The 25,278-nt window shown below is 31.1% G+C and overlaps 1 protein-coding gene across 2 annotated transcripts in view; it reads left to right on the forward strand.

The window, feature by feature from the left end:
• Nucleotides 1–16,137: 16,137 nt before the first annotated feature.
• gna11 (G protein subunit alpha 11) overlaps nt 16,138–25,278 on the forward strand; it is a 33,035-nt gene continuing 23,894 nt past the window's right edge. For both annotated transcript variants that reach the window (XR_010000298.1, XM_062960447.1), the window contains exon 1: nt 16,138–16,480. Coding sequence is in view for 1 of the 2 variants with exons in the window: in XM_062960447.1 (XP_062816517.1) it covers nt 16,345–16,480 (136 nt within the window). In the remaining variant the exon portion in view is untranslated. The remainder of the gene's footprint in view (nt 16,481–25,278) is intronic.

Here is a 25,278-nt window from a genome sequence, read left to right on the forward strand (position 1 = left end):
GACACAGCAAACAAGATAGATATGCTGGATTTCGTATCACAAAATCACATGTCGAACACTTCCCAAGTGTCTAGGACTGTGTGATGATATTATTATTATTATTATTATTATTATTATTATTATTATTATTATATTGTATGACACAGCAAACAAGATAGATATGCTGGATTTCGTATCACAAAATCACAAGTCGAACACTTCCCAAGTGTCTAGGACTGTGTGATATTATTATTATTATTATTATTATTATTATTATTATTATTATTATTATTATATTGTATGACACATCAAACAAGATAGATATGCTGGATTTCGTATCACAAAATCACAAGTCGAACACTTCCCAAGTGTCTAGGACTGTGTGATGATATTATTATTATTATTATTATTATTATTATTATTATTATTATTATATTGTATGACACAGCAAACAAGATAGATATGCTGGATTTCGTATCACAAAATCACAAGTCGAACACTTCCCAAGTGTCTAGGACTGTGTGATGGTATTATTATTATTATTATTATTATTATATTGTATGACACAGCAAACAAGATAGATATGCTGGATTTCGTATCACAAAATCACAAGTCGAACACTTCCCAAGTGTCTAGGACTGTGTGATGGTATTATTATTATTATTATTATTATTATTATTATTATTATTATTATTATTATATTGTATGACACAGCAAACAAGATAGATATGCTGGATTTCGTATCACAAAATCACATGTCGAACACTTCCCAAGTGTCTAGGACTGTGTGATGATATTATTATTATTATTATTATTATTATTATTATTATTATTATATTGTATGACACAGCAAACAAGATAGATATGCTGGATTTCGTATCACAAAATCACAAGTCGAACACTTCCCAAGTGTCTAGGACTGTGTGATATTATTATTATTATTATTATTATTATTATTATTATTATTATTATTATTATTATATTGTATGACACATCAAACAAGATAGATATGCTGGATTTCGTATCACAAAATCACATGTCGAACACTTCCCAAGTGTCTAGGACTGTGTGATGATATTATTATTATTATTATTATTATTATTATTATTATTATTATATTGTATGACACAGCAAACAAGATAGATATGCTGGATTTCGTATCACAAAATCACAAGTCGAACACTTCCCAAGTGTCTAGGACTGTGTGATGATATTATTATTATTATTATTATTATTATTATTATTATTATTATTATTATTATATTGTATGACACAGCAAACAAGATAGATATGCTGGATTTCGTATCACAAAATCACATGTCGAACACTTCCCAAGTGTCTAGGACTGTGTGATGATATTATTATTATTATTATTATTATTATTATTATTATTATATTGTATGACACAGCAAACAAGATAGATATGCTGGATTTCGTATCACAAAATCACATGTCGAACACTTCCCAAGTGTCTAGGACTGTGTGATGATATTATTATTATTATTATTATTATTATTATTATTATTATATTGTATGACACAGCAAACAAGATAGATATGCTGGATTTCGTATCACAAAATCACAAGTCGAACACTTCCCAAGTGTCTAGGACTGTGTGATGATATTATTATTATTATTATTATTATTATTATTATTATTATTATTATTATATTGTATGACACAGCAAACAAGATAGATATGCTGGATTTCGTATCACAAAATCACAAGTCGAACACTTCCCAAGTGTCTAGGACTGTGTGATGATATTATTATTATTATTATTATTATTATTATTATTATTATTATTATTATATTGTATGACACAGCAAACAAGATAGATATGCTGGATTTCGTATCACAAAATCACATGTCGAACACTTCCCAAGTGTCTAGGACTGTGTGATGATATTATTATTATTATTATTATTATTATTATTATTATTATTATATTGTATGACACAGCAAACAAGATAGATATGCTGGATTTCGTATCACAAAATCACATGTCGAACACTTCCCAAGTGTCTAGGACTGTGTGATGATATTATTATTATTATTATTATTATTATTATTATTATTATTATTATTATATTGTATGACACAGCAAACAAGATAGATATGCTGGATTTCGTATCACAAAATCACAAGTCGAACACTTCCCAAGTGTCTAGGACTGTGTGATATTATTATTATTATTATTATTATTATTATTATTATTATTATTATATTGTATGACACATCAAACAAGATAGATATGCTGGATTTCGTATCACAAAATCACAAGTCGAACACTTCCCAAGTGTCTAGGACTGTGTGATGATATTATTATTATTATTATTATTATTATTATTATTATTATTATATTGTATGACACAGCAAACAAGATAGATATGCTGGATTTCGTATCACAAAATCACAAGTCGAACACTTCCCAAGTGTCTAGGACTGTGTGATGGTATTATTATTATTATTATTATTATTATATTGTATGACACAGCAAACAAGATAGATATGCTGGATTTCGTATCACAAAATCACAAGTCGAACACTTCCCAAGTGTCTAGGACTGTGTGATGGTATTATTATTATTATTATTATTATTATATTGTATGACACAGCAAACAAGATAGATATGCTGGATTTCGTATCACAAAATCACAAGTCGAACACTTCCCAAGTGTCTAGGACTGTGTGATGGTATTATTATTATTATTATTATTATTATTATTATTATTATTATTATTATTATATTGTATGACACAGCAAACAAGATAGATATGCTGGATTTCGTATCACAAAATCACATGTCGAACACTTCCCAAGTGTCTAGGACTGTGTGATGATATTATTATTATTATTATTATTATTATTATTATTATTATTATTATATTGTATGACACAGCAAACAAGATAGATATGCTGGATTTCGTATCACAAAATCACAAGTCGAACACTTCCCAAGTGTCTAGGACTGTGTGATATTATTATTATTATTATTATTATTATTATTATTATTATTATTATTATATTGTATGACACATCAAACAAGATAGATATGCTGGATTTCGTATCACAAAATCACAAGTCGAACACTTCCCAAGTGTCTAGGACTGTGTGATGATATTATTATTATTATTATTATTATTATTATTATTATTATTATTATATTGTATGACACAGCAAACAAGATAGATATGCTGGATTTCGTATCACAAAATCACAAGTCGAACACTTCCCAAGTGTCTAGGACTGTGTGATGATATTATTATTATTATTATTATTATTATTATTATTATTATTATATTGTATGACACAGCAAACAAGATAGATATGCTGGATTTCGTATCACAAAATCACATGTCGAACACTTCCCAAGTGTCTAGGACTGTGTGATGATATTATTATTATTATTATTATTATTATTATTATTATTATTATTATTATTATTATTATTATTATATTGTATGACACAGCAAACAAGATAGATATGCTGGATTTCGTATCACAAAATCACAAGTCGAACACTTCCCAAGTGTCTAGGACTGTGTGATGATATTATTATTATTATTATTATTATTATTATTATTATATTGTATGACACAGCAAACAAGATAGATATGCTGGATTTCGTATCACAAAATCACAAGTCGAACACTTCCCAAGTGTCTAGGACTGTGTGATGATATTATTATTATTATTATTATTATTATTATTATTATTATTATTATTATTATTATATTGTATGACACAGCAAACAAGATAGATATGCTGGATTTCGTATCACAAAATCACATGTCGAACACTTCCCAAGTGTCTAGGACTGTGTGATGATATTATTATTATTATTATTATTATTATTATTATTATTATTATTATATTGTATGACACAGCAAACAAGATAGATATGCTGGATTTCGTATCACAAAATCACATGTCGAACACTTCCCAAGTGTCTAGGACTGTGTGATGATATTATTATTATTATTATTATTATTATTATTATTATTATATTGTATGACACAGCAAACAAGATAGATATGCTGGATTTCGTATCACAAAATCACAAGTCGAACACTTCCCAAGTGTCTAGGACTGTGTGATATTATTATTATTATTATTATTATTATTATTATTATTATTATTATTATATGTATGACACATCAAACAAGATAGATATGCTGGATTTCGTATCACAAAATCACAAGTCGAACACTTCCCAAGTGTCTAGGACTGTGTGATGATATTATTATTATTATTATTATTATTATTATTATTATTATTATTATTATTATTATTATATTGTATGACACAGCAAACAAGATAGATATGCTGGATTTCGTATCACAAAATCACATGTCGAACACTTCCCAAGTGTCTAGGACTGTGTGATGATATTATTATTATTATTATTATTATTATATTGTATGACACAGCAAACAAGATAGATATGCTGGATTTCGTATCACAAAATCACAAGTCGAACACTTCCCAAGTGTCTAGGACTGTGTGATGGTATTATTATTATTATTATTATTATTATTATTATTATTATTATTATTATATTGTATGACACAGCAAACAAGATAGATATGCTGGATTTCGTATCACAAAATCACATGTCGAACACTTCCCAAGTGTCTAGGACTGTGTGATGATATTATTATTATTATTATTATTATTATTATTATTATTATTATTATTATTATTATATTGTATGACACAGCAAACAAGATAGATATGCTCGATTTCGTATCACAAAATCACAAGTCGAACACTTCCCAAGTGTCTAGGACTGTGTGATATTATTATTATTATTATTATTATTATTATTATTATTATTATTATATTGTATGACACAGCAAACAAGATAGATATGCTGGATTTCGTATCACAAAATCACAAGTCGAACACTTCCCAAGTGTCTAGGACTCTGTGATGATATTATTATTATTATTATTATTATTATTATTATTATTATATTGTATGACATAGCAAACAAGATAGATATGCTGGATTTCGTATCACAAAATCACATGTCGAACACTTCCCAAGTGTCTAGGACTGTGTGATGATATTATTATTATTATTATTATTATTATTATTATTATTATTATTATATTGTATGACACAGCAAACAAGATAGATATGCTGGATTTCGTATCACAAAATCACAAGTCGAACACTTCCCAAGTGTCTAGGACTGTGTGATATTATTATTATTATTATTATTATTATTATTATTATTATTATATTGTATGACATAGCAAACAAGATAGATATGCTGGATTTCGTATCACAAAATCACAAGTCGAACACTTCCCAAGTGTCTAGGACTGTGTGATATTATTATTATTATTATTATTATTATTATTATTATTATTATTATTATTATATTGTATGACATAGCAAACAAGATAGATATGCTCGATTTCGTATCACAAAATCACAAGTCGAACACTTCCCAAGTGTCTAGGACTGTGTGATGTATTTTCGGATGATGCGTGCAGATCCCAGTAGGGTGGCCTTATTATTATTATTATTATTATTATTAATAATAATAATAATAGATTTCTATCCCGCTTTTCTCCAATGGGTGGGATTCAAAGCGGCGTACAACATATAAAATTCATACAAATACACCAGACAGCAAGACATAATCAGTTAAAACATCAGAATGATGAAAAAAACACAGAATTATAGAATCACAGAACCATATAACAAAATAATCAGAATTGTAGAATGAAAGAAATATAGAACCACAGAATGAATAGAGAATCAAAGGAATCTAGAATGGTAGAACCAGAGAATCTTAGAATTAGAAGAGATCATAACGGCTTCCCTTAGACACTAGACTCCTATGGATGCAGCCTAGAATCGTATTGGCTCTTTTCGCTGCTGCACCACACCCTTGGCACATGTTCAATTCTTTTCACGTGGACTGTTTTCAAGCCAGATCGAGGCATAGCTGTAATGATATTGGTCATAATAATCTTGCCCCTTCCAGTAAGGGGCAGTAGAGGTGAGCAAGAAAAGCAACCCTCCTTGAATTGCATCTCAAAGGTTTAATTAAGCAGTAATTGCTTGCCAAATGCTCTTTGATGAGAACCATCCGTCCCTGAGGAGCACTTAATTTTATTCCAGAAGACAAGACGGTAAATAAGACTTGTCTTTGGGCTCCCAAAGATAAATAATAGGCATCACGGTTGTTATCCCTGACTTGAAATAATTAAAGGCCATAAATCTTGTGTGGCAAAGGATTTCCTTCCCCCTCCCTTTTGGCCAATTTCCCTCCCTTTGGATATTATTTAATTCCCGGCTGATTAAGGAGTAATTATTGCCCATTTACTGCTTGAGATGCAAGAAATATTTCACCCATCGGACAAAAAAGACATGCACTGGCTGCATTTTGAACTCAATTTGCCGCAATTGAAGCAATGGGCGAGAGAGAAGCCGGGACATTTTAAACAAAGCTGGAAATGTGGGATGGCAGAGAATTACTAGGAGCTTCAAAATCTTCTCTACCTATCTGGGGAGAGAGGTGGTCTAGAAATAAAGTTTTATTATTATTACCGTATATACTCGAGTATAAGCCGACCCGAATATAAGCCGAGGCACCTGATTTTACCACAAGAAAAACTGGGAAAACATTGACTCCAGTATAAGCTGAGATACCAATGAAATTACATTAATTGAGGCCTCAGTAGTTTAAATGTTTTTGAATATTTACACAAAGCTCAAATTTAAAATAAGACTGTCCAACTCTGATCAAATCATTATTTTATTCTTCTTCAATGTAAATGTGCTTATGTATCCTTTTAATAATAATAGAGTAAAATAATACATGTAATAATAATAATCTATATATATAAAAGAGTGATGGAATCCTGGCGACCGACAAAACAACAAAACTAAACACCCCACAACCTCGAAAATTGATAGCACAACCCCTCATCCATACCTCTAGGTTGATACAACAAAAAGAAAAGAAAAATAAAGTCCCAATTAGAGGGAGAGGAATAATTCCTTTCATCCAGTTCCTGCCTGTTAGAAGGCACTTGGTCTCCTAGCAACCCACTCAGCCCAGGGGACAGGCAGAGTTAGGCCTCACTTGGGCCTCTTCCACACTACCTATAAAATACAGATTATCTGATTTCCCATACCACCATACTTCGCCACAGCAACGCGTGGCCGGGCACAGCTAGTATATTATAATTATAATAATAATATTATTATTATAAGCCAACCCGAATATAAGCTGAGGCACCTGATTTTACCACAAGAAAAACTGGGAAAACATTGACTCCAGTATAAGCCGAGATACCAATAAAACTACATTAATTGAGGCCTCAGTAGTTTTTGAATCTTTACACCAAACTGTAATTTAAGATATGACTGTTCAACTCTGATCAAATCATTATTTTCATCTTCTTCGTTTTTTTAATATATATATTTTATTGAAGTTTTACCTTATAAGATAGAGTAAATTAACATCGAAAGAGTGAGAACATTTGATTGTATAGAAAGTGGGAAAACTGAGATTTAAAAAGGATCAAAAAGGGAGAGAGAAAAAAAAACCAAAAACAAAGCTTAAATGTCCATATTTATATAAAAAAGAAAAAAAATCTGAACAAATGGCGATATAAAAATGCAAAGTACTTGGCAAATGTAAATGTGCTTATGTATCCTTTTAATAATAATAGAGCAAAATAATAAATGTAATAATACTAATACTAATACTAATAATAATAATAATAAAGAATCAGTACAAGAAAACCGCACTACAAACTAGAGCTGACAGCTGGCACAAGAACACATTGCATGGAAAACAACAGGAAAAACTCAGAAACCAGTGCAGGTGGTCCCGGTGGTGATGGGCACACTGGGTGCCATGCCAAAAGATCTCAGCCGGCTTTTGGAAACAATAGACATTGACAAAATTACGATCTGCCAACTGCAAAAGGCCACCCGACTGGGATCTGCGCGCATCATCCGAAAATACATCACACAGTCCTAGACACTTGGGAAGTGTTCGACTTGTGATTTTGTGATACGAAATCCAGCATATTTATCTTGTCTGCTGTGTCATAATAAAATAATAATAATAATAATAATAATAATAATAATAATAATAATAATAATAATACATCACACAGTCCTAGACACTTGGGAAGTGCTCGACTTGTGATTTTGTGATACGAAATCCAGCATATTTATCTTGTCTGCTGTGTCATAATAAAATAATAATAATAATAATAATAATAATAATAATAATAATAATACATCACACAGTCCTAGACACTTGGGAAGTGCTCGACTTGTGATTTTGTGATACGAAATCCAGCATATCTATCTTGTTTGCTGTGTCATAATAAAATAAAAATAATAAATGTAGTGAAATAATAAACGTAATACAGTAGTGTCTCACTTATCCAACATAAACGGGTTGGCAGAATGTAGGATAAAGCAAATATGTTGGATAATAAGGAGGGATTACGAAAAAGCCTATTAAACATCAAATTAGGTTATGATTTTACAAATTAAGCACCAAAACATCATGTTTTACAATAAATTGAAAGAAAAAGCAATTCAATACACAGCAATGTTATGTAGTAATTAGGGTATTTACGAATTTATCACCAAAACATCTCAATGTATTGAAAACATTGACTATTAAAAGGCAGACTGCGTTGGATAATCCAGAATGTTGGATAAATGAATGTTGGATAAGTGAGACTCTACTGTAATAGAGTAAAAAATAAATGTATTAATAATAAAAATAGAGTAAAATAAATGTAAAAGTAACAATAGAGTAAAATAATAAATGTAATAATAATAATTAATAGAGTTAAATAATAAACGTAACAATACCAATAATAATAGAGAAAAATAATAAATATACCATATATATTTGGTCCTGATACATCAGGGTTGCAACATTCCCACTTGCCACCAACAGACAAGAGTTCTTTCTCCCATTTTGGACATTCCACAGATATATAATCCTCATTTGCCTAGATAATAATAATAATAATAATAATAATAATAATAATAATAATAATAATCTTTATTTATATACTGCTCTGTCTCCTCAAGGAAGTCAGGGCGGCTTCCAGCATGATAAAAACAATACAATGCAATACAATACACATAACTAAAACCATACAAAAATATAAAATAATACAAATAAAAACAAAAATGCATGACATACAATCCAAGATATAAAAGTAAAAACTGATAACAAAACTCCCCTGATTGGCCAGTTAGTTTCCAACAGACCTCACAACCTCTGAGGATGCCTGTCATAGATGTGGGCGAAATGTCAGGATAGAATGCTTTTGGAAAATGGCCATACAGCCCAGAAAACTCACAGCAACGCAGTGATTCCAGCCATGAAAGACTTTGACAATACAATATAGATCCAGCCTAAAACATTTCAAAGGGTAACAGCGACCTCTGCCGGACATAAAGACAGAAAATTGAAAGAAAAAATAAAATCCAAGGATCATAAAACCAGAGTTAAAATGGGGCATTAGTCCAAGCGTCTTTCATTGTACTGTTGTTTGTGTTGTTTTGCCAGATCAGTGATTAAATAGCAGTCTCTTGCACAAAGCTAAAAGTAGAAACCTTAAGTTAGCACTATTTGTTTGTTTATGTATTTATTTATTAGTGACATTTACTGTATATACTCGAGTATAAGCCTAGTTTTTCAGCCCTTTTTTTAGGACTAAAAAAGCCCCCCTTGGCTTATACTCGGGTGAGGATCCTGTTTGGCTTATATTTGGGTCAGCTTATACTCGAGAATATATGGTACATTTATTATTTTTCTCTATTATTATTGGTATTATTACATTTATTATTTTACTCTACTATTGTTGCTACTATTACAAAATCACAAGTCGAACACTTCCCAAGCTTTTAGGACTGTGTGATGTATTATTATTATTATTATTATTATTATTATTATTATTATTAAAACATTTATTATTTCACTCTGATATTATTTTATTGTATGACACAGCAAGATAGAATAAAATAATAATATCAGAGTGAAATAATAAATGTTTTAATAATAATAATAATAATACATCACGCAGTCCTAAACGCTTGGGAAGTGTTCGACTTGTGATTTTGTGATATGAAATCCAGCATGTCTATCTTGTTTGCTGTGTCATACAATAAAATAAAATAAAATAATTAAATAAATAATAATAATAATAAACGTTATTTATATTTATTATTTCACTCTGATATTATTATTATTATTATTATTATTATTATTGCATTTATTATTACTCTATTCATTATTACATGTATTATTTTCCTGTATTTATTATTATTATTATTATTATTATTATTATTATTATTATTTTACTCTATTATTATTAAAAGGATACATAAGCACATTTACATTGAAGAAGGTGAGAATAATGATTTGATCAGAGTTGGACAGTCTTATCTTAAATTTGAGCTTTATGTAAATATTCAAAAACATTTAAACTACTAATGCCTCAATTAATGTAATTTTATTGGTATCTATTTTTTTCTGAAATTTAACATCCTTGGCTTATAATGGAATCAATGTTTTCCCAGTTTTTGTGGTAAAATTAGGTGCCTTGGCTTATATTCAGGTCGGCTTATATTCGAGTCTGTTCTTACTCTTGCTACTTGGTCGTTATACAGATCCCTCAAGAGATAGACAAGGTGACTTGGTTTCCCCATACCACCAAGAACTTGCCACAGTGTATTACGATCCACACAGTTAAAGGCTTTAGAATAGTCAATAAAATAAATATTTTTCTGAAACTCTCTACCTTTCTCCATTATCCAGTGGATATCGGCAATTTGGTCTCCTGTTCCTCTGCCTTTTCTAAACATAGAGTCTACATCTGGCATCTTAGGGGTTGTGAAGTTTGTTGAAAACTAGGCAAGTGGGGTTATATATCTGGAATCTGTGGCAAAAGGAGGCAATTTTTCTGTTATCACCAACAGCAAATGGTTCTGGAACATGGCCATACAGCTCAGAAAACTAACAGCAGCCCAATGCTGCATTGATGTGGATAGAAATTTAATTTATTTATTTATTAGCAACATTTATATCCCGTCCTTCTCACCCCGAAAGGGACTCAGGGCAACTTACAAGTTATATTTAAATACAATATATTATATTATTAGCATAGTACTATATAAGCATTGCTATATTGTACTATAACAGTATATTGTAATATTATTAGTAATATTACATGTAATATAAATATATAATGATAATATATAATGAGGCCAGAGTGAAGAAGGAGGGGGTCAAGAAGACATCATACCAACCTGAGAGCAACATGCTATGCTAATTTATATATATATATAAATTTATAATAATTTATATATATAATATATAGTATATACATATAATATTGATAATATTATAATGGAATACAGTATTATACCACTAATAATACAATATAATAATATTAGTTATATATTATATATTAAATGTAATATTACTAATAATATTACCATATAATGATATAGTACAATATAGTAATTTAATGCTTATATTGTGCTATGCTAATAATATATTGTATGTTCATTTGATTTGTAAGCCGCTCTGAGTCCCCTTCGGGTGAGAAGAGTGGAATAGAAATGTAGTAAATAAATAAATAATTATAATTGTGTATTATTAAATTGTATTACATCATAATATTATTATAAATATTATATGTATATACATTATATTATATTATTAGTATATCATAATATGAGTACAATAGAGTCCTAATTATCCAAGCCTCGCTTATCCAAGCTTCTGGATTATCCGTCATTTTTGTAGTCAGTTTTCAATATATCGTGATATTTTGGTGCTAAATTCGTAAATACAGTAATTACTACATTGCATTACTGCGTATTGAACTACTTTTTCTGTCAAATTTGTTGTATAACATGATGTTTTGGTGCTTAATTTGTAAAATCATAACCTAATTTGATGTTTAATAGGCTTTTCCTTAATCCCTCCTTATTATCCAGCATATTCGCTTATCCAATGTTCTGCTGGCCCGTTTATGTTGGATAAGTGAGACTCTACTGTATATATAATTTATAATAATTTATAAATATATAATATATTGTATATACATATATTGATAATATTATAAAGGAATACAATATTATACCACTAATAATACAATATAATATTACTTATATATTATATATTAAATGTAATATTACTAATAATATTACCATATAATGATATAGTACAATATAGTAATTTAATGCTTATATTGTGCTTTGATTTGTAAGCCGCTCTGAGTCCCCTTCGGGTGAGAAGAGCAGGATATAAATGTAGTAAATAAATAAATAATAAATAAATAAATATAATAGTGTATTAGTATTATATTGTATTACATAATAATATTATTATAAATATTACATGGATATACAATATATTATATTATTAGTATATCATAATACGAGTACGTGGGAGCCCCGGTGGCAAAGTGTGTTAAAGCGGTGAGCTGCTGAACTTGCAAACCGAAAGATCCCAGGTTCAAATCCCGGGAGCGGAGTGAGCGCCCGCTGTTAGCTCCAGCTCCTGCCAACCTAGCAGTTCGAAAACATGCCAATGTGAGATCAATAGGTACCGCTCAGGCAGGAAGGTAACGGCGCTCCATGCAGTCATGCCAGTGGCCACATGACCTTGGAGGTGTCTATGGACAACGCCGGCTCTTCGGCTTAGAAATGGAGATGAGCACCAACCCCCAGAGTCGGACACGACTGGACTTAACGTCAGGGGAAAAGCTTTACCTTTTCAATATGAGCACAGTAGAGTATCACTTATCCAATTTGATGTTTAATAGGCTTTTCCTTAACCCCTCCTTATTATCCAAGATATTCGCTTATCCAAGGTTCTGCCGGCCCGTTTAGCTTGGATAAGTTAGACTCTACTGCATAATGTGATATTATATTATATCACTATATTGCAAGTCACTCCTGGTGTGAGAGAATTATGTATATATATCTATATATATCTATATATATATATATATATAGATTACATGAATATTACAATATACTACAATGTCAATTATATATATGTATTACATGATATTCTAATCTATATATATTGTATGTGATAATATTTCATACTGTAATATATATAATACAATATCATCATATAATTGGTTGCGATATTAAAACATATAGTAGAGTCCCACTTATCCAAGGCTCGCTTATGTATGTAAATTTAATTTGTAAGCCGCTCTTGAGTCCCCTTCGGGGTGAGAAGGGTGGGATATAAATGTAGTAAATAAATAAATAAATAAATAAATAAATAAAATGCTTATATTGTGCTATATTAATATGTACAGTAGTCTCTCACTTATCCAAGCTTCGCTTATCCAAGCTTCTGGATTATCCAAGCCATTTTTGTAGTCAATGTTTTCAATATATCGTGATAATTTGGTGCTAAATTCGTAAATACAGTAATGACAACATAGCATTACTGCGTATTGAACTACTTTTCCTGTCAAATTTGTTGTATAGCATAATGTTTTGGTGCTTAATTTGTAAAATCATAACCTAATTTGATGTTTAATAGGCTTTTCCTTAATCTTTCCTTATTATCTAACATATTTGCTTATCCAACGTTCTGCCGGCCCGTTTACGTTGGATGAGACTCTACTGTATATATATAATATATCATATCATGATGTTGTAATATATATAATTTATTATTATATCACTATATTGCAATATACTGTAGAGTCTCACTTATCCAACATAAACGGGATGCTTTTAACTAATAGTGGTTGTTTATATCCAAGGTGTTCCCTGCTTAATTTTTAATAATGTTGTACTTACTTGGTTTTATCTTGTTTTTAATTATGTTGGTGCTAATCTATGAAATATGTAATATTTGAAGGGCATATTCTGACATTGATATTTGCAGCATTTTAATGTTTTATATAGGGTTTTAATGGCATGTTTTAAATTGTATTTGATGGTCTGGCTTTCGTGTATTTGTTTGTTTGTCTTGCATGCGAAAGACCTATGGTCTAAGCATTAAATAAATTTGGATTTGGATAATTACTGTATTTACGAATTTAGCACCAAAATATCACGATTGGAAACACTGACTACAAAAATGTGTTGGATAATCCAGAACGTTGGATAAATGAGTGTTGGATAAGTGAGACTCTACTGTATGTATGTATATATATATATATATATATATATATATATATATATATATGTTATAATATTATATCATGATGTAATTTTTTTGTGTATATGACTGAAAAAGCCCCCCTCGGCTTATACTCGGGTGAGGCCCGTTTAAGTTGGATAAGTGAGACTCTACTGTATTATATAAAATTGCTTCCTTTTGTCACAGATTCCAGATATATAAACCCCACTTGCCTAGTTTCCAACAGACCTCACAACGCCTAAAATTGCTGACATAGATGTGGGCGAAAAGTCAGGAGAGAATGCTTCTGGAACATGCCTATACAGCCCGGAAAAACTCACAACAAGCCAATGTACAATATAGTAATTTATTGCCAGCCTTGTGCTATGCTAATAATATATAATTGTATGTAAATTTAATTTGTAAGCCGCTCTTGAGTCTCCTTCGGGGTGAGAAGGGCGGGATATACAGTAGAGTACTGTATTGTACTATAACAGTATATTGTAATATTATTAGTAATATTACACGTAATATATATAATTATTCCAGTCATGTCTGACTCTGTGTATTATTATTACATTGTATTACATCATAATATTATTATAAATATATGTATATATACATTATATTATTAGTATATCATAATATGAGTACAGTAGAGTCTCGCTTATCCAATGTTCTGGATAAGTGAGACTCTACTGTATTATATAAAACTAGCAGTGCCCGGCCACGCGTTGCTGTGGCGAAGTATGGTGGTATGGGAAATAAATATTGAGGAATTGGTGATAGTTAAGGTAAAGGGTAAAGGTTTTCCCCTGACATTAAGTCCATTATAAATGGGTTATATAGCTGTGTGGAAGGGCCTTGAGTCTACACTGCCATATAATCCAATTAAAATCAAATAATCTGTATTTTATAGGCAGTGTGGAGGAGGCCTAATTGAGGCCTAAGTCTGCCTGTCCCCTGGGCTGAGTGGGTTGCTAGGAGACCAAGTGGGCGGAGCTTAGCCTTCTAACTGGCACTAATTGGATAAAAAATTTTTTCCTCTCCCTCTAATTAGGACTTTATTTTTCTTTTCTTTTTGTTGTATGAACGTAGAGGCATGGATGAGGGGTTATGCTGCCAAGTTTAGTGTTTCTGGGATGTGTAGTTTTGTTGTTTTGTCCGAGGCCGAAATTTCATTACCCTTTTATATATATAGATTGCCTCCTTTTGCCAGATTCCAGATATATAAACCCCACTTGCCTAGTTTCCAACAGACCTCACAACCCCTAAGATTCCTGACATAGATGTGGGCGAAACGTCAGGAGAGAATGCTTCAGCCCGGAAAACTCACAGCAAGCCAATGCTGCATTGATGTGGATAGAAATTACCTCAAGTCTCAGTAGAAGTGCAAAAAACTAAACAACTGTCTCAATTTGTTGGATAGCTCGATTAATTAGGCGGGAAATAAGGATAAGGCCTGTGAGGTCTCTCAGCCTGAAATGACAGTAGTTGACTAGGCCTCTTGGAGGTGTCTCATCCATAAACCTGCAAAACAATGAAGCCTGAGCTCTCCTTCGAAGCCAAAAGGACGCAATTGACTCTATAATATTTTGGATACATCAGGAGTCTTTCAAAATCCACCTAATGTCACGGAGCTGGGCCTCGCTCTTTCTTTCTCTCTCTCTCGCTGCCTCAAGTTCCTCACAGTGGCCAGAGTCGCCACGGCGCATGCGCGCTCCAACCTCCGTCCCCTCCCCTCCCTCAGCAACACGCGCCCTGCCAACGCCGAAAGTCCCCGCCTCTCCCCGCGCTCTGATTGGCCGCGCTGCCTCCCTCGCGCCCAATCCCGCCCCTGCGTCAGAGCTCGCGCTGGGCCCCGCCCCCTTTTTTTTTTGGTTTGAGCCACCCCCCTCTTTTCTTTTCCTGAGGGGAGAGGCGGGGCTTGTTCGCCGTCAGCCAACCCGCGCCGCCCAGGGCGCCTCGCGCTCGCCGCCCCATTGGCCGAGGCCGCCGCCCGTCCGCGGGTTCGAGAGTGAGTGTGTGTTGTGAGGAGGCGAAGGCGGCGTCGGCGAGGCTCGGTCGGCGGCGCTGGGGGCTGCGTGAGGCGGCGGGGCCGAGCAGGCGAGGCCGAGGCCTGGGGCGAGGCCTAGTCCGTTTCTCCTGGCCTGCCTTCCTCCCTCCCTCCCGCCGCTGCCGCCGCCGCCGCCATGACGCTGGAGTCCATGATGGCCTGTTGCCTCAGCGACGAGGTGAAGGAGTCGAAGCGCATCAACGCCGAGATCGAGAAGCAGCTGCGGAGGGACAAGCGCGACGCCCGGCGGGAGCTCAAGCTCCTCTTGCTCGGTGAGGCCGCCTCTCAGGCGGGTGGGAAGGAAGGAATTTATATTTGTATAAATTTATATAAAATACATTTAAGGATATAAATGGATTAAATAAATAAATAATTATAAATAAGGAAGGAAGGCCCCAAGTACGTTGCCAGATCTGACATTTTATATAATATAATATATATCTGTATGTTTTAATATCGCAACCAATTGCATGATATATATTATAATATGATATATTATCTCATATTATATATAGAGAGATTGGAATAGAATATCATGTAATATATGTATATAATTGTCATTGTAGTATAATATTGTACTATTCATCATGTAATATATATATATATATAGAGAGAGAGATTATCTCATAATTTTCTCACACCAGAAGCGACTTGCAGTTTCTTATATGATGATAATGTATTATATATATTATAATATGATATATGAAGGTTGCCAGATCAGACATAATACACATACACACATATATATGTATGTTTTACTATCGCAACTAATTATATGATGCTATTGTATTATATATATATTACAATATAAGATATTATCTCATATTATACATATAGATTAGATAGAATATCATGTAATAGATGTATTGTCATTGTAGTATAATATTGTAATATCCATCATATAATCTATCTATCTATATAATTATATAGATATTATATATACAGTAGAGTCTCACTAATCCAAGCTAAACGGGCCGGCAGAAGCTTGGATAAGCGAATATCTTGGATAATAAGGAGGGATTAAGGAAAAGCCTATTAAACATCAAATTAGGTTATGATTTTACAAATTAAGCACCAAAACATCATGTTAGACAACAAATTTGACAGAAAAAGTAGTTCATTACACATTAATGCTATGTAGTAATTACTGTATTTATGAATTTAGCACCAAAATATCACGATATATTGAAAACATTGACTACAAAAATGGCTTGGATAATCCAGAACGTTGGATAAGCATGTGTTGGATAAGTGAGACTCTATTGTATTACAATACGATATATTATCTCATATTATATATATAGATTAGAATATCATGTAATAGATGTATATAATTGTCATTGTAGTATAATATTGTAATATTCATCATATATCTCTCACACCAGAAGCAACTTGCAGTTTCTTAAGTCACTCCTGACACAAAAAATTACATCATAATATAATATAACATATATATATATATATATATATATATATATATATATATATTTTGCAATAATGATATAATATCACATTATATATATTACAACATCATGCTGTAATATATCATATATATGATATATTCGGCCCCTCAACAATCTGAGGGACCATGAACCTATATACTGTATGTATGTTTTAATATCTCAACCAATTATATGATGATATTGTATTATATATATATTACAATATGATATACTATCTCATCTTGTATATATAGATTAGAATAGAATATCATGTAATAGCTGTATATAATTGTCATTATAGTATAATATTGTAATATTCATCATGTAATCTCTCTCTCTCTCTCTCTATATATATATAGTAGAGTCTCACTTATCCAAGTTAAAAGGGGCCGGAAGAAGCTTGGATAAGCGAATATCTTGGATAATAAGGAGGGATTAAGGAAAAACCTATTAAACATCAAATTAGGTTATGATTTTACAAATTAAGCACCAAAACATCATGTTATACAACAAATTTGACAGAAAAAGTAGTTCAATACGCAGTAATGTTATGTTGTAATTACTGTATTTATGAATTTAGCACCAAAATATCATGATATATTGGAAACATTGACTACAAAAATGGCTTGGATTATCCAGAGGCTTGGACAAGCGAGGCTTGGATTAGTGAGACTCTACTGTATAAATATATATAGATTAGAATATCATGTAATAGATGTATATAATTGTCACTGTAGTATAATATTGTAATATCCATCATGTAATCTATATATATAATCATATAGATATTATATCTATAAATATATATAGATTAGAATATCATGTAATAGATGTATATAATTGTCATTGTAGTATAATGTTGTAATATCCATCATGTAATCTATCTGTATATATAATTCTCTCACACCAGAAGCGACTTGCTGTTTCTTAAATGATGATATTGTATTATATATATTACAATATGATATATTATCTCATATTATATATAGATAAGATTAGAATATCATGTAATAGATGTATATAATTGTCATTGTAGTATAATATTGTAATATTCATCATGTAATCTATATCGATAGATTCATAATTCTCTCACACCAGAAGCGACTTACAGTTTCTTAAGTCACTCCTGACACAAAAAAATTACATTATATTAATATTATATTAATATTATATACAGTAGAGTCTCACTTATCCAAGGTCCTGGATTATTTTTTCAATATATTTTTGGTGCTAAATTTGTAAATACAGTAATTACTACATAGCATTACTGTGTATTGAACTACCTTTTCTGTCAAATGTGTGTGTGTGTGTATATATATATATATATATATAGAGAGAGAGAGTCTCACTTATCCCAACACTTATCCAACGTTCTGGATTATCCAACACATTTTTGTAGTCAATGTTTTCAATACATCGTGATATTTTGGTGCTAAATTCGTAAATACAGTAATTACTACATAGCATTACTGCGTATTGCACTACTTTTTCTGTCAAATTTGTTGTATAACATGATGTTTTGGTGTGTAATTTGTAAAATCATAACCTAATTTGATGTTTAATAGGCTTTTTCTTAATCCCTCCTTATTATCCAAGATATTCGCTTATCCAACGTTCTGCCGGCCTGTTTACGTTGGATAAGCGAGACTCTACTGTATTACAATATGATATACTATCTCATATTATATATATAGATTAGAATAGAATATCACGTAATTGCTGTATATAATTGTCATTGTAGTATAATATTGTAATATTCATCATGTAATCTCTCTCTTTCTCTCTCTCTCTATATATATACAGTAGAGTCTCACTTATCCAACATATACGGGCCGGCAGAACGTTGGATAAGTGAATATGTTGGATAATGAGAGATTAAGGAAAAGCATATTAAACATCAAATTAGGTTATGATTTTACAAATTAAGCTCCAATACATCATGTTTTACAACAAATTTGACAGAAAAAGCAGTTCAATACGCAGTCATGTTATGTTGTAGTTACTGTATTTACAAATTTAGCACCAAAATATCACAATATATTGAAAACATTGACTACAAAAATGGCTTGGATAATCCAGAACCTTGGATAAGCGAGGCTTGGATAAGTGAGACTCCATTGTATATAGATTAGAATAGAATATCATGTAATAGATATATATAATTGTCATTGTCATGTATATAATTGTCATATTACAATGTAATACAATATTATACTACTAATAATATAATAATATTAATTATATATTATATATTAAATGTAATATTACTAATAACATCTATATATATAAAAGGGTAATGAAATTTCGGCCTAGGACAAAACAACAAAACTACACATCCCAGAAACACTAAACTTGGCAGCACAACCCCTCATCCATGCCTCTATGTTCATACAACAAAAAGAAAAGAAAGATAAAGGCCCAATTAGAGGGAGAGGAATAATTGTTTTTATCCAATTGCTGCCAGTTAGAAGGCTAAGCTCTGCCCACTTGGTCTCCTAGCAACCCACTCAGCCCAGGGGACAGGCAGAGTTAGGCCTCACTTAGGCCTCTTCCACACTGCCTATAAAATACAGATTATCTGATTTTAACTGGATTATATGGCAGTGTAGACTCAAGGCCCTTCCACACAGCTATAGAACCCATTTATAATGGACTTAATGTCAGGGGAAAACCTTTACACTTTACCTTAACTACCACCAATTCCTCAATACTTTATTTCCCATACCACCATACTTCGCCACAGCAACGCGTGGCCGGGCACAGCTAGTTACCATATAATGATATACAGTAGTACAATATAGTAATTTAATGCTTATATTGTGCTATGCTAATAATATATTGTGTGTACATTTGACAATGTGATTGCTGTTGCCCACTTCTGGTCTAAAACTATTTTGTTGTTTGTGATTTCTTTATTTTATCGCTTTTAAACTTATTTATTATGCAATGCTTTTGACACGAAATAAATAAATAAATTTGATTTCTAAGCCGCTCTGAGTCCCCTCTGGGATGAGAAGAGCAGGATATAAATGTAGTACATAAATAAATAAATTGTAGTATAATATTGTAATAATCATCATGTAATCTATATATAATTCTCTCACACCAGAAGCGACTTGCAGTTTATTAAGTCACTCCTGACACAAAAAAATTACATTATGATATAATATTATAAGACATATATGTATTGCAATATAGTGATACAATAACACATAATATATATTACAACATCATGGCATAATATATCATATATATATTACCGTATCATGATAAAATATTATATCATATACATATAACAGTATCATGATATTTTTATATATATATATATATATATATATATATCATGATATACTGTTATGTACAGTATGTATGTTTTAATATCGCAACCAGTTATATGATGATATTGTATTATATATATTACAATATGATATATTATCTCATATTATATATATATATAGATTAGAATATCATGTAATAGATGTATATAATTGTCATTGTAGTATAATATTGTGAATATTCATCATATAATAGATAGATAGATTCTCTCATAATTCTCTCAAACCAGAAGCGACTTGCAGTTTCTTAAGTCACTCCTGACACACAAAAATTACATCATGATATAATATTATATACAGTAGAGTCTCACTTATCCAAGACTCGCTTATCCAAGGTTCTGGATTATCCAAGGCATTTTTGTAGTCAGTGTTTTCAATATATCGTGATATTTTGGTGCTAAATTCATAAATACAGTAATTACAACATAACATTACTGCATATTGACTTTTCTGTCAAATTTGTTGTATAACGTGATGTTTTGGTGCATAATTTGTAAAATAATAACCTAATTTGATGTTTAATAGGCTTTTTCTTAATCTCTCCTTATTATCCAACATATTCACTTATCCAACGTTCTGCCGGCCCGTTTATGTTGGATAAGTGAGACTCTACTGTATATATATTACCGTATCATGATAGATTATATCATATTATATATATACACATACATGTAGAGTCTCGCTTATCCGAGCCTCGCTTAACCAAGGTTCTGGATTATCCAACGCATTTTTGTAGTCAATGTTTTCAATACATTGTGATATTTTGGTGCTAAATTCGTAAATACACTAATTACTACATAGCATTACTGCGTACTGAACTACTTTTTCTGTCAAATTTGTTGTTAAATGTACATATATTACCGTATCATGATATAATATATCATATGCATATAACAGTATCATGATATAATATTATATATATATATATCAATATCATGATATAACGTTATGTACAGTATGTATGTTTCAATATCGCAATCAATTATATGATGATATTGTATTATATATATTACAATATGATATATTATCTCATTATGTATATATAGATTAGAATATCATGTAATAGATGTATATAATTGTCATTGTAGTATAATATTGTAATATTCATCATGCAATCTATCTATCTATCTAATTCTCTCACACCAGAAGCAACTTGCAGTTTCTTATAAGATGATATTTGTTTATTATATATATTATAATATGATATATTATCTCATATACAGTAGAGTCTCACTTATCCAAGCCCCACTTATCCAAGCTTCTGGATTATCCAAGCCATTTTTGTAGTCAATGTTTTCAATATATCGTGATATTTTGGTGTTCAATTCGTAAATACAGTAATTACAACATAACATTACTGCATATTGAACTACTTTTTTGTCAAATGTCTCGTATAACATGATGTGTTGGTGTTTCATTTGTAAAATCATAACCTAATTTGATGTTTAATAGGCTTTTTCTTAATCCCTCCTTATTATCCAAGATATTCGCTTATCCAAGCTTCTGCCGGCCCGTTTAGCTTGGATAAGTGAGACTCTACTGTATATAGATTAGAATATCATGTAATAGATGTATATAATTGGCATTGTAGTATAATATTGTAATATTCATCATGCAATCTATCTACCTAATTCTCTCATACCAGAAGCGACTTGCAGTTTCTTATAAGATGATATTTGTTCATTATATATATTATAATATGATATATTATCTCATATATATAGATTAGAATATCATGTAATAGATGTATATAATTGTCATTGTAGTATAATATTGTAATATGCATCATGTAATATATATATATATATATATATATATATATATATAAAATTCTCTCACACCAGAAGCGACTTGCATTTCTTAAGTCACTCCTGACACAAAAAAATTAATAATAATATACAGTAGAGTCTCACTTATCCAACGCTCACTTATCCAATGTTTTGGATTATCCAACGCATTTTTGTAGTCAATGTTTGAAATATATTGTGATATTTTGGTGCTAAATTCATAAATACAGTAATTTCTACGTAGCATTACTGCGTATTGAACTACTTTTTCTGCCAAATTTGTTGTCTAACATGATGTTTTGGTGCATCATTTGTAAAATCATAACCTAATTTGATATTTAATAGGCTTTTCCTTAATGCCTCCTTATTATCCAACATATTCGCTTATCCAACATTCTGCCGGCCTGTTTATGTTGGATAAGTGAGACTCTACTGTAATATTATGACATATATATTGCAATATAGTGATATAATATAATATCACATTATATATATTACAACATAATGATATATATATATATATATATATATATATATATATATATATATATATATATCTCACCACATCATGATAGAATATTATATCATATACATGTATTACCGTAACATGATAGAATATTATGCCGAAAGACCTTGGCCAGCACTTAAAAACCATCGGTGCTGACAAAATTATCATTTGTCAGTTACAAATGGCTCACGGGGAGATAGGGCGGGATATAAATAAAGTTTTATTATTATTATTCCTTTTTAAAAAGCCAGTTTTGGACAAATGGGTCCTAATTCCAGAAGGATGCAATTAATCATTTACATTGTGGTAAACAAAGACAATTATTTGAATATTATAGGAGGATATATACTTACATAGCACACATATAGCAATTACCCACGTCTCTATAGATGCTTTCCAAAACCATTTAGAGTTGACCATTTAGGATATATATTGTTTGAATGCTATGGCAAAGAACTTCAGTTTCTGCCTTTGTCAGCTGATCAGAGTGAACCTTTGCTTTTCTTTTGATTTTATTAAGAGTAGCTAAAGAAGGCAGAAACTGAAACATCTTGTCATAATATTTACAGGACTTGGGGTTTTCAGTAATTAAATATATGCATATGTATAGCTCTTTCACACATATATATTCTGTCTTTTTCTTATGCTTTCATATTTCCTTGTTCATATGTTTTCCATTTAGTTCCTATATGGGTGTGTCTCTTTTTATCCTTGTATGTTAAATAAATACATGCCTGCTTTTGCATTGAATGATATTTTCCTCATTGATTCCTGTGCCATGTTTTCTTATGTTTCCTGCTTACATTATACATTTATGTAGCTGTTTCTTATTTATGTATCTTTTTATTTGCTTGTCTATTTACATATGCCTTTGTTGTTTATTTATGAGAGATGCTTGCTTTCCTATTAACCAGTGTTCCTCATCTATTGCTATTAGCTATTTCCTTGCTTTTCCTAATTCCATTATATATGCCTAAATCCAATTATTAAGTCCAATTAGAGTAAATTCATTGGATTAAAGAGATTTACATTCAGGACTTATTCCAATTCAGCAGTTGATTCAGTGTAATTACTTTCGTTGCGAAAAGCGCTTGGATATACAGTAGAGTCTTGCTTATCCAAGCTTGGCTTATCCAAGGTTCTGTATTATCCAACGCAGTTTGCCTTTTAGTAGTCAATGTTTTTGTAGTCAATTTTTCATTAAATTGCGAAATTTTGGTGTTAAATTCATATATACAGTAATTATTACATAACGTTATCGTGTATCATGTTGTAAAGCATGATGTTTTGGTGCTTAATTTCTAAAATCATTAACATACTGTATATACTCAAGTATAAGCCTAGTTTTACAGCCTTTTTTTTTAAGACTGAAAAAGCCCCCCTCGGCTTATACTCGGGTGAGGGTCTTGGTTGGCTTATATTTGGGTCAGCTTATACTTGAGAATATATGGTACATTTATTATTTTTCTCTATTATTATTGGTATTATTACATTTATTATTTTTCTCTATTATTGTTGCCACTACATTGAATGGTCTTGTAGCTTCCAAGCCTGGCTGCTTCCTGCATGAGGGAATCCTTTGTTGGGAGGTGTTAGCTGGGCCTGGTTGTTTCCTGTGTGGAATTCCCCTGTGTTCTGAGTGTTGTTGTTTATTTAGTGTCGTGATTTTAGAGATTATATTGTTGTGTATTGTTATTAGAGCACAGTAATTATTATACATGATATTGATAATGTTATATGATTTGCCTGGAACAGGATTATATGAGGCCCCTTCTACACAATGGTTTAAAATTCACACTAAAGTGGTGTTTTTTGGGGTTTTTTTGTTTTTTGGTTTTTTTGTTTTGTTTTTTTGCTGTGGCCTAGGAGGCAGCCTGGCTTTGAAGCTGCAAGGCTGTTTAGTGTCAATCAAGGTGCGTCACAAAGGGGTGCATCCCGGTTTTTTTGGGGGGGGGTTGGCCCCATGGAGGTTAGGGATGTGTAGTTTGTTTGTAAGAA

This window comes from Anolis carolinensis, unplaced genomic scaffold, assembly GCF_035594765.1.
Source record: "Anolis carolinensis isolate JA03-04 unplaced genomic scaffold, rAnoCar3.1.pri scaffold_7, whole genome shotgun sequence".
In the NCBI taxonomy this organism is placed as follows: domain Eukaryota; kingdom Metazoa; phylum Chordata; class Lepidosauria; order Squamata; family Dactyloidae; genus Anolis; species Anolis carolinensis.